The sequence below is a fragment of the Carassius auratus genome, unplaced genomic scaffold, assembly GCF_003368295.1.
Source record: "Carassius auratus strain Wakin unplaced genomic scaffold, ASM336829v1 scaf_tig00031048, whole genome shotgun sequence".
Taxonomy (NCBI): domain Eukaryota; kingdom Metazoa; phylum Chordata; class Actinopteri; order Cypriniformes; family Cyprinidae; genus Carassius; species Carassius auratus.
The window spans coordinates 43,412-61,193 of record NW_020525891.1 but is presented as its reverse complement, the minus strand read 5'-3'; the positions used below and the strand labels follow the sequence as shown (position 1 = coordinate 61,193).

Here is a 17,782-nt window from a genome sequence, read left to right as displayed (position 1 = left end):
TTCCACTTTTTGTGCGCCCTAGTGAATTTATCACGGGCACTTTTCCAGTCCGTTTTCACTTTATCTAAGGGTTTTCCCATCGCGGTTGCAACCTCTCTCCAGGCATTTTCCAACGCTATTTTATTGGAGTGTAATTGCGATGAACTCATATAAATGTGGATGTATATGTATAAGCTCGCATAATTTTTCCTCTTCGCCCACCATTGTACTCAAACATTCTTCTGTAAACATAAAATATTTGAATTAAATGTACAATACTCGCAATGTCTTTTGATATATACACTCCCTAAGGTTCACAAGGGCTCGGATACCCCTTCGAAGGGTCGTCCTATTGTAAGTGGCATTCTTTTGTGGATTACTTCATTGGAACTGAAGCCCATAAAAATGTTACGGTTGAAACTGCAGGTCTTGAAGATGAACTTTATTCACTGTGACTTTAGCTAATGTTTGTTTGTTAGGACAGATTTACACAGAAGATGCTTTATTTCTTGACACATTATTGTGTCACGTTTAGTGAGGACGTCAGACCTGAAAGTGTTGGATCTGAAGATGATCTACTGACTGTGAATCTTTTTGTGAACGCGTAGATTAGATGATTGATTGAAACTCTTCCTGCATACAGTGCAGTTATACGGTTTCTCTCCAGTGTGGATCATCAGGTGCCGCTTCAAATGTTGAGCTCTAATAAAAGTCTTCTTACAATCAAAGCACTTATATTCTCTCACACCAGTATGTATCTTCTGATGAACTTTTAAACTCTGCAGTTGTGAAAAACTCTTTCCACACAAAGAACATGAATGTGGTTTCATCTTTGAATGAATTTTCAGGTGATTCTTCAGTACCGAGGACCACAAAAATGTTTTTCCGCATTGAAAACATTCATGCAGTTTTTCTCCAGTGTGGATGTTCAAGTGTTTCTTAAAGTTTGATGATTCTGTGAAACTCTTCCCGCACTGATCACATGTGAACAGTTTCTCTCCCGTGTGGATCCTCTCATGTGTTTTCAGGTCTCCTGACCGACTGAATCCACTGTTGCATTGCGAACACTTGTAAGGTTTCTCTCCAGTGTGAATGTGCATGTGCATCTTAAGGTGTGCCGATTGTCTGAAATTCTTCTCACACTGATCACATGTGAATGGTTTCTCTCCAGTGTGGATCCTCATGTGATTTTCAAGACTCTGTTTGCATGTCAAACTCTTTCCACACTGAGTGCAGATGAAAGATTTCTCATCTCTTTTCTTCTTTAAAACTTTCTGTTTGGTTTGAGAGCGACTTTTTTCTCCAGTTTTGACATGTTTGTCCTCCTCTTTATTCAGTTCTTCATGCTCCTTGTTTTCATCAATCAACTCTGAAATTAAAGTAAAAAATGTTTAATGTTCAGTAAATCCTAAAAAAATAAAAAAATCCCAGAAGGAACAATGGAAATTAGGGAATAGCTATGTTTAGAAGTTTATATTATCATTTTGATGCATTTTACATTACCTTAGTGACCCTGAAACTTTACAACTACACAATTATCTAAAATAAATTCTGTAAAAAAATAAAATAAAAAAAAGTACCCAGTTTATTAAAAGTGTCCTCATTATTTGCCGCTTCAGCTATATTATTGCACAGATTTTCTTTCCTTTTTTTCCTGCTGCAAAAAAATTTAAACTGCTTAAAGTTTATATTCTTATCCCAGAAAATTGTTGGAACATTGCCGTATCACCTTCTGTGTGAACGCAAACATGTCCCGGGATTGATTCCGGAATAGATCCCGGGTTGGGGACCTAGTAAAATTGCCGGGTTCAGTCCTGGAACCAGAACTAATGCCATGTCGTAGTGATGCATGTTGCTGTGTGACTCTTACTGTGCGTTTTGAAGGCATGCTAATGCAAATGTTTTGAATATGTGCAAACTGTAATGAAGCAGAGATCAGTTAGTTCCTCACTATCTGCGCTGAAGCTGAGATCATTCGCCAGTTTAAATCAATGTTAACGTGCCTAGCATTTTCAATTCGTACATTATACGTAATGTCACAAGTCATTACGAGACGTTTACAGTTTATGTGTGAATGCACACACATATTCTGGGAAATCCCTGGCTGTGTGAAAGGGGCAAAACCTAGCGACCCAGGAACAATTGCCAACACATATTACCCATGTATTTTCGGTATTGCAGTGTGAAAGAGGCTTAAGGTGTGTATGCCAGCTTCGCTACCTTTCAGACGTTCTAGCCTGTGGAGTGAGCCATATCATTTCGAGCAGCTGGCTCAAACTGCGGTCTTAACTCCTGCACCGCGTCGCTTTTCAGGGGAGCTGTGTGGAGAAGCCCATTTCCACCTCCATTGCTTTGGAGAAGCAATCCCGCGTAAATGCAGTTTGCACACTCCAGCTCTAGGCGGGAACTAATGGTCTTCCAAGCCACGTGCATGCAACCACTGGTGCCTAATTTTAAATTCTGCTGGAACACTATGCAGTCCAGCAGTGCTGTCACAACCAGGAACACTACACCTACGTACCACCCTGACCACTGTACTAAATACAGATAAATCTACGCCAACTTGAAGCATTCCTAACTGATGCAATACTATGCTACTAACTAGCTATGCTTATAACAATACTAACATTACACTAACAACTATGCTACACAAAATAATATAAATAAATATTTAAACGGTATGCTAAATAGATGCTATAATACTCTATCCTGGTCGTTTTCAACACTTGCAATTCCAACTGACTCACTGGCGCCTAATTTTAAAGTCTGCTGGAAAACTATGCACTCACTACAGTAATTTTGACGGAACAAGATGGTTTTATACTGCTAAGGGTGTGGTAGCTCGTACCAAAGGGTCTGGTGAGCTGTTCAACCTGAAGAGGGCAGCACATACGTTTTTACAACATATTTTGTATAATTAAAACACTTTATACTCAAATGTCAAAAAAGTTACTCGAATCAATGAACAGCACTAATAAAGCCCCATTCAATAGCATCTATAAAGAGAGCCTTCATGCTTTTAATGTGAAACTATTCACAGCTAGACAGAATTAAACAGTAACTTAAACAACACTTGTGCTCTTTTCGTCACTGTTGAGAGACTGACAACCCCCCCCCCCCCCCAAGTCAAATTCCCAGTAAAATGCTCTCAGACGGCAAATGCATTGAATTTGCTTCATTCCTTTCTGAGAAGATCATCAATATCAGGAAGGCGATTGGCAATGTACATCCTCAAGTAATGCAGAGGTCAGACAGATTCGGCCACAATATCAAAAGTTACTATGTCTACTTTTAAAGCAATTGATAGCAAAATATTGGAAGGAATAGTAAATCACCTAAGATTGTCAACCTGCTATCTTGACACACTTCCCACATCTTTTTTCAAAAGTGTGCTTAACTGTTTAGAAGCAGATCTTTTAGAAGTGGTGAATGCCTCACTTCTTTCTGGACATTTCCAAACTCCCTGAAAACTGCAGTTGTTAAGCCCCTCCTGAAAAAGACCTATCTTGATAACACCATTTTGAGCAATTTTAGACCAATATCTAATCTTCCTTTTATAGGCAAAATTATAGAAAAGGTCGTTTTTAATCAGCTGAACAAATACGTAAAACTCATATGGATACCTGAACAATTTTCAATCTAGTTTCCGACCGCATCACAGCACAGAGACAGCACTCATTAAGATAATAAATAATATTCGCTTAAATTCTGACTCTGGCAAAATATCGGTGCTGGTATTGCTAGATCTCAGTGCTGCGTTTGACACTGTCAATCATAACATACTACTAGAGAGACTGGAAAACTGGGTCGGGCTTTCTGGGATGGTACTCAAATGGTTCAAGTCATACTTAGAAGGGAGACGCTATTATGTGAGTCAAGGAGAGCATAAGTCAAAGTGGACGTCCATGACATGTGGAGTCCCACAAGGCTCAATCCTTGCACCGCTCTTGTTTAGCCTGTATATGCTCCAATTAAGTCAAATAACGAGAATTAACCAAATTGCCTATCACAGCTATGCTGATTATACCCAGATTTACCTAGCCTTATTTCCAAATGACTACAGCCCTCCTTGACTCCCTCTGCCAATGTATTGGTAAAATTAATAGTTGGATCTGCCAGAACTTTCTTCAGTTAAAAACTGAAGTTACTGCATTTGAAAAAGAAAGATGAAGTTTTCAAGATGACTGCATACCTTGACTCTAGGGGTCAAACAACTAAAAATTAAGTCAGGAATCTTGGTGTGATTCTGGAGACAGACCTTAGTTTAAGTAGTCACTATTTTCCAAATGAATGTTGTTCAGTTGCTTTGACGCAATGTATTTTGTTTAAAGCGCTATATAAATAAAGGTGACTTGACTTGATTAGGATCGAGTCAGTTAGAAATACCAAGGGTTCACACAAAACATGGGGAGTCCGCCTTTAGTTACTATGCCGGCCGCAGTTGGAATCAGCTTCCAGAAGAGATCAGATTTGCTAAAACACTAGTAACATTTAAATTTAGACTTAAAACTCATCTGTTTAGCTGTGCATTTATTGAATGAGCACTTTGACATGTCCGAACCTACTGCACTATATTTTACATATTTACTGTATTTTATGTCAAATCATTTTCAATTTTTAAATCATTTCCATAGTTTTAAAATTGCTTGTTTTATTTATTTTTTTAATTATATTCCTTTTCATTGCTATTTTATTTTCTTTCATGTTAAGCACTTTGAATTACCATTGTGTACGAAATGTGCTATATAAATAAACTTGTCTTGCCTTGGCTAAGATGAAGAACAAACACCAACCTGTTTGTTCTTCAGTGTGTTTGATTCTGCAGGGTTCTAGATCTCTCATGTTTTCTCTGTCCTTCAATAAAGACTCTCTCTGCAGATTTCACTTCTTCCTGATGATTTGATGTTCGTCTTCACTTGTAGACTGAAGGGAATATTCCAGCATTTATTGATGAACTGCAGTGGGAGGAGCTTCACTAAAGGTGCGGTTGTTGTGGGAGGAGCTTCACTGAAGGTGCGATTGTTGTGGGAGGAGCTTCACTGAAGGCGTGATTGTTGTGGGAGGAGCTTCACTGAAGGCGATACTGTTGTGGGAGGGGCTACGATAAAGGTGATACTGTTGTGGGAGGAGCTTCACTGAAGGTGATGCTGTTGTGGGAGGAGCTTCACTAAAGGAGGCGCAGATCTGACAAAATTAAAGTTAAAACAGTTACTGAGTTTATGGGTGTAAACTAATTCACCGCTATTCAACTCTTCATATTCACCTATCTATGCACCTTGCAAATTAATTTCCTAGTAGATTAATCACAATGTTTTATACTTATTCACAAGTTGTAACCCTTTTTTTATTTATTTTTATAAATTAATTTACATATTTAAATACCTTATTTTATCTGTCATTTCTATAAAGACAAAAATTGTGTGTGTGTTGGGGGGTTAGCAGCAGATCATCTCACTTTTTATACAAGTATCTGTGACAGTGGGTAGTGATTATTTGCATAAGAATATTTGTTGAAATACTATAAAACTGCTCAATTAAAACATAATATAATCGTCTCATAAAATACATGATTTAAATTTAAATCTAAAGAACTACATCACTTAAGGCACCCACAATTGTTGCATATTGATCTAAACATAGTTTGATTTGCTAATAACTGCATTCATAGCAATAAAGTTACTAAAACACATATTTTTGGTATGTCCAGGAACTGACAGATTATAAATCTGTTAGATATAAAGAGCATTCAGTTCCAGCATCATCAACCAAACATCTAAACAATACAAACGAACATATAATTCACTCTGATCTAACATTTTCCCTCACATGCTCGTCGTCTGCTCTGATAAATGTTGTAGAAATAAAACAATTCAGAAATTACCTCTTTGTTGCTTAAACGGTTAAGTGTGTTTTACAATAAACACGTGAAGTACCGCGAACTGTTCGCCTCACGAGACTCGACGCTAGCAGAGCGCGCGCTAGATGACGTCATCATCTTCTCCTTCCAGGTTTAATGGTAGTTGACAACTCATCTCAAAGGCGCATTACCGCCACCTACTATATTGGAGTTTGGGTATTATTGTAACATCAAATGAAAAGTGGAGGAGGAAAAATTTCTTGCATTTCCACCAAACTTTACTTATCTTGCTTAGACTATATATTCATATTAAATTATTTCACTTAACCCAGTGCTAAAAATATTTTTTTTTAAAATGTGTATTCTCCCAGATGCTTTGCCTAATAAATGTTTTGTTCATCCCTTTGTGCCTTTAATTCTGCCCTATCTTCTTCACATTTGTTTCAGTCTAGCAGTATATGCCTCACTGTTTCTTGTACATTATAATCAGTGCATTATCCAGTGGGATGCTTTCTTATTCTGTGCAATGTTGTATTTAAACCAGTGTGACCCATTCAGATGTGAGACTAACATCTCCTCCCTTGGATCAGTTTAGAAACTGACAAGATTATAACATTTTTAAATAAAGAGCATTCAGTACCAGCATCACTCCAAACATCTAAACAATCATTAATACAAAAATATTAAAATCATTTATCGCAATTATGTCTGTGGTATTGTACAATGTATTGCACAACAAAAAGATGTTATCGTGACAGGCCTATCTGATGCTGCTGGGGCCCGTTTCACTAAGGAGGTTCAACCAACTCTGAGTTTAAACTTGAACTCTGAGTTGACTTACCCTGAGATGGGAGTTATCAGTTAAAGAACAGCTCCAATGAGTTGGTTCAATCAACTCTAAATTGACTGACTCTGATTTAAGCGCGTGCACCACAACTATAAAAAGCCATTATGAATGGAGACTCAATACTACGATTCACCATGGCAACAGCTCCCAACAAAAAGCTGTCTGCATACTTCAGACTCAATCCAAATGTAATTCTTATAAGTGTTATAATATCACAGGTGAAAACTGGCAGAACGTTACATTAATGAATGAATACCTAATCATTTAATGGTATCTCATGGGCAAAAAAAGATATATAAAATAATAATATTAATAATAATATTTTAAGTGCATTATTCTTATTTTACAAATGATCTGCCAATAGATTAAGAAAAATATGGCATTGGCTATTTACACTAAGTGGAATTAACATACTTTCTTAGCGATAGATCCTATTTACAGTAGACTAAGTGCAAGTAGCTCTAGATGCTATTTACAGAAAAAAAATGTAAAGTAAAAATCATGATATATTCTATTTACCATGTAAAAGTAGCAGTTCTTTGCAACAGGCTAAGTGTATTTAGTAATTAAATGCTAGTTATACTTTGTATGCTAGTTATACTTTATATTGGCAGATACATTTGCACCTCAGTATTGTTATACATTAACAGGATGCTATAATACCAGATTGTAAATGATTATATTTATTATAATTATAAATAATAGTATCATTATTAAACACTCATTAGGCACTTTACTTCCACTTTTAGAAAGTTTTGTTCATTTTTATAGAAAATAAATTCTAACGTGACATGTGATGAAGAAAAGTGAGAAGAACGAGGTAGGCAAAAGCCGGACTCTAACCCATTCATCTTACAAGCTGGTTCTCCGTGCCCAAAACATTACAGTCTACACCACTGAAGACGTTATTCACATGTGTCGTATTTAACCTTATGTGTCGATGGAGGGCGGAGCTACAGTAGATTTGCACTTGGTGGGTGGGGGGGGCACTTAGTAAGAAGAGCATTTTTTTCCAGCATGCATCAATGAAGTGTTCAAAAAGGGTGAGGAGACCGAAATAAACTCTGAATTTACTGAAAAAAACCTGCTCCTGACCAGGTTAGGATCACATGGTAACTGACTCTGAGTATAAGTTAGCTCTCTTTTAGAAACAGGCTTGACTTACCCTGCTTTCTCGGGTTTGATAAACCTCCCATTTTGAAACAGAAAACCTAGAGTTTCCCTCATTTCAGGGTTAACATACTCAGAGTTTTCACTTAACCTCCTTTGTGAAACAGGCCCCTGGTCAATGGCGGAAAGGCTAGTTTTTTTTTAAAACTGCACTCAGGCAGAAGTGCTAGGGAAAGATTGTAAGGCAAGAGTGACTTAGGCCCAATTCCAATTCTATTTTATACCCCTTCCCCTACCCCTCTGCCTACCCCTTCCCCTCGTCCCTTGAAACAGAGTGTCGAGGGGTAGGGGGGAAAATATTTCCCTAAGGATTGGGACACCACTACCATGACGTCACACACCATTTATGCCAAAAAAACTGTCTTTTTGTTCGCTGTAGCAGCCATGTTGCCGAGATAATTCATACCGCTTAGTTTGAAGTGTGGTCCCGAAAAATCTTCGTTGGAAGGGCTATCTGGCTATCTTACCCCTCCAACCAAAAGAGAATCGAGACACCCCTACTCCTTCACGTGATCACACGAAACGGAGGGGTAGGGGAAAGGGGAAGGACTAAGGTGTAGAATTGGGATTGGGCCTTAATAACTTTGATACTATGATTGTCTTCCATAAGTTTTTTTAGATCTCTGAGACTGAAGGAATTCTTTGGTACAACTGAAATATCTACTCTGATTATGCTCCTTCTGTTACTATCACTTCTAATTCGTCCAGTCGTCATCTTCCTTTTAAAAAGAAGTTGAACTTTATTCCACCTCATAACAGGAATGCATCTTTAAACACTTTGTGCAGGTTCGTTGAAGCTGATGTTAAGACTTTGTTAAACAAACAAAGATAAGAGACAATATATAACATAATAATTTGTAGAAAGTGGAGAGGGATGCTTTAATTTATTTTAAAAGAGATTCTGATGTGGTTTTGTGCCCTACTTTGGACTATAGTGCTTCAACGAGCACTATGGATCTGAAGATGATCTACTGACTGTGAATCTTTTTGTGAACACGTAGATTAGATGATTGATTGAAACTCTTCCTGCATACAGTGCAGTGATACGGTTTCTCTCCAGTGTGGATCATCAGGTGCCGCTTCAAATGTGGAGCTGTAATAAAAGTCTTCTTACAATCAAAGCATTTATATTCTCTCACACCAGCGTGTCTCTTCTGATGTACTTTTAAACTCTGCAGTTGTGAAAAACTCTTTCCACACAAAGAACATGAATGTGGTTTCTCCTTTGAATGAACTCTCAGGTGATTCTTCAGTGCTGAGGACCACAAAAATGTTTTTCCGCACTGATCACATTCATGCAGCTTTTCTCCAGTGTGGATGTTCATGTGGTTCTTAAAGTTTGATGATGCTGTGAAACTCTTCCCGCACTGATCACATGTGAACAGTTTCTCTCCAGAATGGATCCTCTCATGTGCTTTCAGATATCCTAACACACTGAATCTCTTGTCGCAATGTGAACACTTGTAAGGTTTCTCTCCAGTGTGAATGTGCATGTGCATCTTAAGGTTTGCTGATTGTGTGAAGCTCTTCTCACACTGATCACATCTGTATGGTTTCTCTCCAGTGTGGATCCTCTCATGTGTTTTCAGATATCCTAACACACTGAATCTCTTGTCGCAATGTGAACACTTGTAAGGTTTCTCTCCAGTGTGAATGTGCATGTGCATCTTAAGGTTTGCTGATTGTGTGAAACTCTTCTCACACTGATCACATGTGTATGGTTTCTCTCCAGTGTGGATCCTCATGTGATTTTCAAGACTCTGTTTGCCTCCCAAACTCTTTCCACACTGAGTGCAGATGAAAGATTTCTCATCTCTTTTCTTCTTTAAATCTTTCTGTTTGGTTTGAGAGCAAGGTTTTTCTCCAGTTTTGACATGTTTGTCTTGCTCTTTATTCAGTTCTTCATGCTCCTCGTTTTCTTCAATCAGCTCTGAAATTAAAGTTGAAAATGTTTAATATTCAGTAAATCTTAAAAACAAGAACTCTGAAGAAACAATGGAAAGTAGGGAATTTCTATATGTATACAAGTTTATATTATCATTTTGATGCATTTTACATTACCTTAGTGACCCCGAAACTCTCCAACTACACAATTATCTAAAATAAATTAATTTTGTAAAAAAAAAAAAAAAAAACTAGTTTATTAAAAGTGTCCTCATTGTTTTTTGCTTCAACTATATTATTGTACAGCTCTTTTTTTTCCTACTGCAACAAAATTAAAACTGCTTAAAGTTTATATTCGTATTGTTCTTCCTCCTAATTGACGACGGATGAAGAACAAACACCAACCTGTTTGTTCTTCAGTCTGGTTCATTGTGCAGGGTTCTTGATCTCTCTGTTCTTCAATAAACTCTGTCTCTGCAGATTTCACTTCTTCCTGATGCTTTGATGCTGGTCTTCACTTGTAGACTGATGGGAATATTCCAGCATTTATTGATGAACTGCAGTGGGAGGAGCTTCACTGATGGCGTGGTTGTAGTGGGAGGAGCTTCACCGAAAGTTTGATTGTAGTGGGAGGAGCTTTACTGAAAATGTGCGTGTTGTGGGAGGAGCTTCACTGAATGTGCGAATGTTGTGGGAGGAGCTTCACTGAAGGAGGAGCAAATCTGCCAAAATTAAAGATAAATCAGTTACTGAGTTTATGATTTTAAACTAATTCACAACTATTTAACTCTTCATGTTAAATGTTCACCTAGGGTTGGCGATACTGGCAAAAAAGGTTATCTCAATTTTTTTTCAGTATCTCGATAATCGATATTCAGACGATATTTTTCCTTTAAAGAAATGTGTGCAAATTGGCAAAGAAGGCCTAGTTGGTCTTTTGACTTGCTGCACTTGACTTATTATTGTATAAAATTATTAGTGCATAAAGATATGAGACATTATTGATTTAAACATGAACAAAATTACTGAACTAAATATTTCTTTTAATACAAGAACAGTGCTTTTTCAGTACAATACATGTACGTAATAAATTAACTTTGTGCTTTGCAATTAGTACTACATTAGTAATAGACTAACAACAAAACTAATCAACTAATCAAAAAAAAGTTGTTTTGCAAAATGTAAACATTACAACATCTTTGCACATTATATTAATATATAAGAGGAGGATAAAAAAAAGACAAAAGGAACAAAATAAACAACAGACACTGCTCTGCAATATGGCTCCCAAGATTCTGCTGGACCACAGATCGGAGGTTGTGGCATAATAGGTGATCTTCTGTAATTTATGGAACAGCTTTTGTCGATAAGACTTGAACAGTTTTGGTAGAGCTGTTTCACTGAAATATCTCCTTGAAGGCAGATGATTTCTGGGTTGTAAAGTCTGTAACATTTCTTGAAACCCATCCTTCTCGACTGATTGAATTGGCAACATAGACCTTGCAATAAAACTTGTTACAGAGTTTGTAATCATTTTCCACTTATTGCTTTTTTTTGTCATACGGTGTTTTCTTTGTGAATGTTTCTGCCAAGGTCTGTTGTGCCTGTTCTTTTTTTTTTGTACCGTGTTTGTAGCAGCAGGGATGTTTTGTTCGGTATGAAGCCTTTCATACTCTTCAAACAGTGTTTTGTGCATTGTACGGAGAAGATGGAAGAGGTTAGTTGTGGCGCTCTGCAACACGGCGATCTGCATACAACAAATTATACAGTTGGGCGAATTTTGTTGCCCTTCTTTTTTGTCAAAACCAAACCATCTCTAGGCTAAAGAAGCTGACCCACATCTTGCTGTTAGCTCTTCTGGCACTGGTTTTGAGGATGACTGTGTATTTTCACTTTCTTTGCTCATTTCTGCATTGTTGCTCTAGAAGCTAGTTAACAAGTGACTGATGAGTAACATACACACGGCACACTGTAATGATGTAAAGCGTCAGGGGCACTGAGGCATTATGGGCAGTTCACAGTATTAATAAAAAATGTTTTTTTTTTTTGTTGTTTTTTTTCTAGAAGTTAAAAGAAGCCCTGTTCGTGTTGGGAGGATATCCCGGTGGATCTCTTGGGAAAATGCATTCTATCTTTTGGACTCATTATACAATGCAATTTTCCAATGATGCAATCACGAAGCTCGCCACTTGAGGACGCCATAGACATTTAAGAAAAACTTTTTAACTTCAGACTTCAGTTTTCCGCAAACAACTTATATTTTGCCTTTTCCAGCAGCTATTTTATTAAACGTACATCGGCTTTAGTCTTTACATTTTTGGATTGTTGCCTCAACCTACGAAATGTCATAACACACAGGTAAGAACCACGTAGTTGTATTGCAAATTAGTAGCAGCTTAATCTCTCTCGTGCAATTGAGGAACTATCGTTATTTTGTAAAAAAAAAAAAAAAAAAAAAAAAGACCCCTACTACATTATTAAAATCGCTGCATTATTTGTTTTCTCTTTAACTTCTTTCGGCTCTTTTCATGTTTGGGGGGTCAGATTGTTCAAATTATGAAATATTCAATATCCCAATTTTGCATATAGTCCAGACAATAATTAGGATATTATAGTCTAAACGATATATCGTCCACCTCTATTTTCACCTATCTATGCATCTTGTAAATTAACTTTCTAGTAGATTAATCACAATGTGTTTTATACTCATTCACAAGTTATATCCCTTTTTAATTTTTTAAGAATTTAATTCACATATTTATATTCCTACATTTATCTTATCTTTCTTTTATATTGAGACTGAGAAAAAATATTGAGAAAAAACTGGGTGGGTGGGGGGGGGGGCACACAATTAAAAGACATAAAATGAAAGAATTCAGAATTATAATTTTAGAAATTTGATACTTACCTAAATCTTGTAGAGAAATAAACAAATAAAAAGGATTTTCATCAGCTGATAATACTGACGAGTCTCAATAAACACACGTTAAAAAAGACATTCAGGATCAGCAGCAGATCATCTCACTTTTTATACAAGTATCTGTTAAAGTGTGTAGTGATTATTTGCATATGAATATGTTGAAATACTATAAAACTGCTCAATTAAATCATAATATGATGGTCTCATAAAATACATAATTTATATCTATAAAGAAAGACACTACATCACTTAGAGCACCCACAATTGTTGCACATTGAACTAAACATAGTTTGAATTGCTAATAGCCAAAACACGTCTTTTTTTGGTTTGTCCAAGAACTGATAGATTATAAAACCGTTAAATATAAAGAGCATTCAGTTGCAGAATCATCAATCAAACATCTAAACAATACAAACGAACATATAATCCTCTCAGATCCGCTCATTTTCCCTCACATGCTCGTCGTCTGCTCTGATAAATGTTGTAGTCAGTAAACGCAGAAACAAAACATTTACAATAAAAAAAAAAATACCTCTTTGTTGCTTAAACGGTTAAGTGTTTTACAATAAAGTAAACACGGGAAGTACCGCGAACTGTTCGCCTCACGGGACTCGACGCTGGCTGAGCGCGCGCTAGATGACGTCATCACCTTCTTCTTCCAGGTTTAATGGCAGTTGACAACTCATCTCAAAGGCGCATTACCGCCACCTACTTTACTGGAGTTTGGGTATTAGAGTAACATCAAATGAAAGGTGGATGATTAAAATTAAATAAAACCTTTTAAAATAAAATTAAACATTTCTTACAACATTTCTTTTTCCAGTAAACTTTTCTTATTTTCCTTAGAATATGTATTTGTATTCAATTATTTTTTACTTAACCAAGTGTTTTTCGAAAATAAAATTAATAAATTGTGTATTCTCCCAGATGCTTTCCCCAATACATGTTTTTGTTCATATATTTGTGCCTTTAATTCTGCCCTAAATTCTTCTTATTTGTTGCAGTCTAGCAGTATATGCCTCACTGTTTCTTGAAAATTACAATCAGTGCATTATCCAGGGGGATGTTTCCTATTCAATCAATCAACAGCACACACAAAGAAACAAACATAATGTGGTAGAAAAAAATACATAAATATACTATATAATATATTCAACATCACACGATCAGGGGGATATTTCAGTAAGGAGGTTCAACCAACTCCGAGTTAAAACTTGAAATTTGAGTTGAATTACTCTGAGATTGAAAACTGAGTTTTGGGGTTCATAATAGCTGTATTGTGTATGTTCAGTCAACTCTGAGTAGGCTGACTCTGAGTTTAGCGCGTGCACCATGACTATGAAAAGCTCCCAAAAGCAACAGCTCCCGCCAATAATACGTCTGCATACTTCAGACTCAATACAAGTTTAATTCTTATCACTGATATAATATCCAAAGTGAAAACTGGCAGAATGGTATGTCATTGAAGCAAAACATACTTAAAAATAAAAGTGCTTCACGAAGCCAGAAGAACATTTTTGTCTAAATAGTTCCATAAAGAACCTTTAACCAGACATGGGGACTTGTGACTTGGTGACTTGGACTCGAGTCGCTATTTTTAGGACTTGAGACTTGACTCGGACTTGGAAGTTAAAGACTCGGGACTTGACTTGACTTGAGACACGATGACTTGAATGACTTGAGTGTTAATCAAATCATGTTTTCAGTTTGAATATAAAATATATAAATTATTTTTTTAAATAAAGTTGATTACTCACCTGGAGTGCAGGCTGAGAATAGCGTCGTGACTGGATCAGGACACTATCATCAGTCATGCCCTCTCTACCTTACACACACCACGCCCACTTAAATCAGATATCACATCACATCAACATGTCAGCCTGAGAGGTACCGAAGGTCATCGCTTTTGTCTTCAATAGTTCGCAACTAAAAACGCGTGGAAAACGCTAGTCGCGCCGCTTTCTCCTTCTTTCCAAAGCGCTCGGACAGAAGTGCTCCTGGGGCGTCTGTCGTTGCTAAGCATCCATGACACGCTCTCTCTCAATGAAGACGCGGAAATTTCAGCAAAGGATAAATGGATTTGCAGCACTAAAAATCGCTCGCAATAGCCCTGCTACTAAATTCATTTCATAATGGCAATCTATATACAGCTATGAACAGCTGTTCCTTCATGTTAGGCCGTCAAAAAAACGCATTCCAAGGGCGGCGCTAGGGCTGGGCTAAGGGGGCATAAGCCCCGAATATTTTGTTACCTTGTCTTTCTCATAGAGCAAAACAATTATTTAGAAAAACAAATGTAGCTGCCGCAATTACCCAATCATGAGAAGTGCATATTACATATATATATATATACAGAACAGACCAAAAGTTTGGACACACCTTCTCATTCAAAGAGTTTTCTTTATTTTCATGACTATGAAAATTGTAGAGTCACACTGAAGGCATCAAGGGCTATTTGAGCAAGAAGGAGAGTGATGGGGTGCTGCGCCAGATGACCTGGCCTCCACAGTCACCGGATCTGAACCCAATCGATATGGTTTAGGGGTGAGCTGGACCGCAGACAGAAGGCAAAAGGGCCAACAAGAGCTAAGCATCTCTCGGGGAACTCCTTCAAGACTGTTGGAAGACCATTTCAGGTGACTACCTCTTGAAGCTCATCAAGAGAATGCAGAGAGTGTGCAAAGCAGTAATCAAAACAAAAGTGGCTACTTTGAAGAACCAAGAATATTACATATTTTCGGTTGTTTCACACTTTTTTGTTATGTATATATGTTATGGAATTATAATTCCATATATAATTCCACATGTGTTAATTCATAGTTTTGATGCCTTCAGTGTGAATCTACAATTTTCATAGTCATGAAAATAAAGAAAACTCTTTGAATGAGAAGGTGTGTCCAAACTTTTGGTCTGTACTGTACATAACAAAAAAGTATGAAACAACTGAAAATACATCATATTTATATTCTATACTCTGAGAGAGAGAGAGAGAGTGTGTGTGTGTGTGAGAGAGAGAGAGAGAGAGAATCCACAAGGCTTAAAATCCACAAGGAACTGCTCCCATCCAGAAAAGATATATACCTGTGTGCCATATACATCCCACCATCAGAGTCCCCCTACTACAGAGAAGACACGTTCTCCATATTAGAGGAAGAGACAAGCCACTTCCAGGCCCAGGGAAATGTGCTCATCTGTGGAGACCTGAACGCAAGAACAGGACTACAGCCGGACTTCACTGACACACAAGGGAGCAAATACATCAACAACAAACTGACTGTTATTAATAACACATTCTCCCATATCCACAGAAATAACCATGATCATATAGTGAATAAGAATGGGAAAGACCTCCTGCAGCTCTGTCGAAGCCTGGGTCTGTATATCATCAACGGTAGGTTACGAGGAGACACTTTAGGAAGAGTCACATTTTGCTCACCTCTTGGGAATAGCACAGTTGACTATATGATAACAGATATAGATCCTTCATCTCTCAGATCATTCACTGTTAGAGAACTAACCCCTCTGTCCGATCACAGTCAAATCACTGTGTATCTCAAAAAGACTGAAAATAACATTAACACAAAGCCCAGTAAACTGTACAATATCAGAAAACCATACAGATGGGCCGAAAACAGCGCTGAAGAATATCAGAAAGCACTCAGCAGCCAAAAAATACAAGCACTGATAGATAACTTTCTAAATAACATCTATGCTCACACCAATGAAGGTGTCAATCTTGCGGTCAAAGATTTAAATTACATATTTGAAAAATCAGCAAAACAATCCAAATTGAAAACAAAATCTGGAAAAAATCTAATACCCAAAAATGACAAAAATTGGTTTGATCAGGACTGCCAAACTATTCGCAAACAAATGAGAACACTTTCAAATCAGAAACACAGAGATCCAAATAATACAGAGATCCGCCTTCTTTACTGTGCAACACTAAAACAATACAAACATACACTCAGAACCAAAAAAGCACAATACACCCAAAACCAACTCACAATAATTGAGAAGTCAGTCAACACAAACCAATTTTGGAATAACTGGAACAATCTGAAAAAAACTGATCATGAAGAATTGGCAATCCAAAATGAAGAAATATGGGAAAGTCATTTCCAAACACTGTTTAATAAAGTACAAACAGACAAAAACTGTAAACAAAACCAAACAATCAACCAATTGGAAAAACTAGAATTAGCAATCAAAGATAACCAAAACCCATTAGATTTCCCAATAACTGATAAAGAACTTAAAGAAAAAATCAAAAACCTCCAACCCAGAAAAGCATCTGGACCTGATGGGATATTAAATGAAATGATAAAACACACAAGCAGTCAATTTCAATTGGCCATTCTAAAACTATTCAATGTGATTCTAAGTGTAGGTCACTTCCCTGACATCTGGAATCAAGGCTTGATCACACCAATCTTTAAAAACGGAGATAAATTTGATCCTAACAACTACAGAGGCATCTGTGTGAGCAGCAACCTGGGAAAGTTATTCTGTAGCATAATAAACGCTCGACTATTAGACTTCATCACCACACACAAGGTACTGAGTAGAAGTCAAATTGGATTTTTACCAAATTACCGCACATCTGACCACATCTATACATTACATACTCTAATTGAAAAAACATGTCAACCAAGAAAAAGGTAAAATATATGCATGCTTTATTGACTTTAAAAAAGCTTTTGACTCAATTTGGCACCAAGGACTGTTTTACAAACTTATTGAAAGCGGCATAGGAGGTAAAACCTATGACCTTATCAAATCAATGTACACTGAAAGTAAATGTGGCGTAAAAATCGGCACCCAACGTACGAGGTATCTTTCCCAAGAGCGTGGTGTGAGACAGGGCTGCTGCTTAAGCCCAACATTATTTAACATTTACATCAATGAACTGGCAAGCAGTCTGGAGCGATCCGCAGCCCCTGGCCTCACACTACACAACTCACAGATCAAATGCCTGCTGTATGCAGACGATCTGGTTCTGCTGTCTCCCACTCAACAAGGTCTACAGCAGAACCTGGACCTGCTAGAACAATACTGCCAGACCTGGGCCCTGACAGTCAACCTGAAGAAAACCAAAATCATGATCTTCCAGAAAAGATCCAGA

At 37.2% G+C, this 17,782-nt stretch overlaps 2 protein-coding genes across 4 annotated transcripts; both read right to left on the bottom strand.

Annotated features, from left to right (window-relative positions):
* Window positions 1-273: 273 nt before the first annotated feature.
* On the bottom strand, window positions 274-5,981 carry LOC113080360 (zinc finger protein 239-like). The gene is made up of 3 exons (XM_026252524.1): window positions 5,861-5,981; window positions 4,773-5,163; window positions 274-1,348 (listed from the first exon to the last, which is right to left on the bottom strand). Exons 2-3 carry the CDS (start codon window positions 4,819-4,821, stop codon window positions 555-557), a joined length of 843 nt encoding a protein of 280 aa, XP_026108309.1. The 5' UTR covers window positions 4,822-5,163; window positions 5,861-5,981; the 3' UTR covers window positions 274-554.
* Window positions 5,982-8,788: 2,807 nt separating this feature from the next.
* Window positions 8,789-13,205, bottom strand: LOC113080358 (zinc finger protein 239-like). Of its 3 annotated transcripts, none has more exons than XM_026252521.1 (3): window positions 13,190-13,205; window positions 10,143-10,459; window positions 8,789-9,783 (listed from the first exon to the last, which is right to left on the bottom strand). In XM_026252521.1, the coding sequence occupies exons 2-3, from the start codon at window positions 10,165-10,167 to the stop codon at window positions 8,822-8,824; spliced, it is 987 nt and encodes a 328-aa protein (XP_026108306.1). In that variant the 5' UTR covers window positions 10,168-10,459; window positions 13,190-13,205; the 3' UTR covers window positions 8,789-8,821. The 3 variants fall into 3 exon arrangements, with proteins under 3 accessions (XP_026108306.1, XP_026108305.1, XP_026108304.1); XM_026252520.1 differs by lacking the exon at window positions 13,190-13,205 and adding an exon at window positions 12,646-12,906; XM_026252519.1 differs by lacking the exon at window positions 13,190-13,205 and adding an exon at window positions 11,362-12,200.
* Window positions 13,206-17,782: the final 4,577 nt, after the last annotated feature.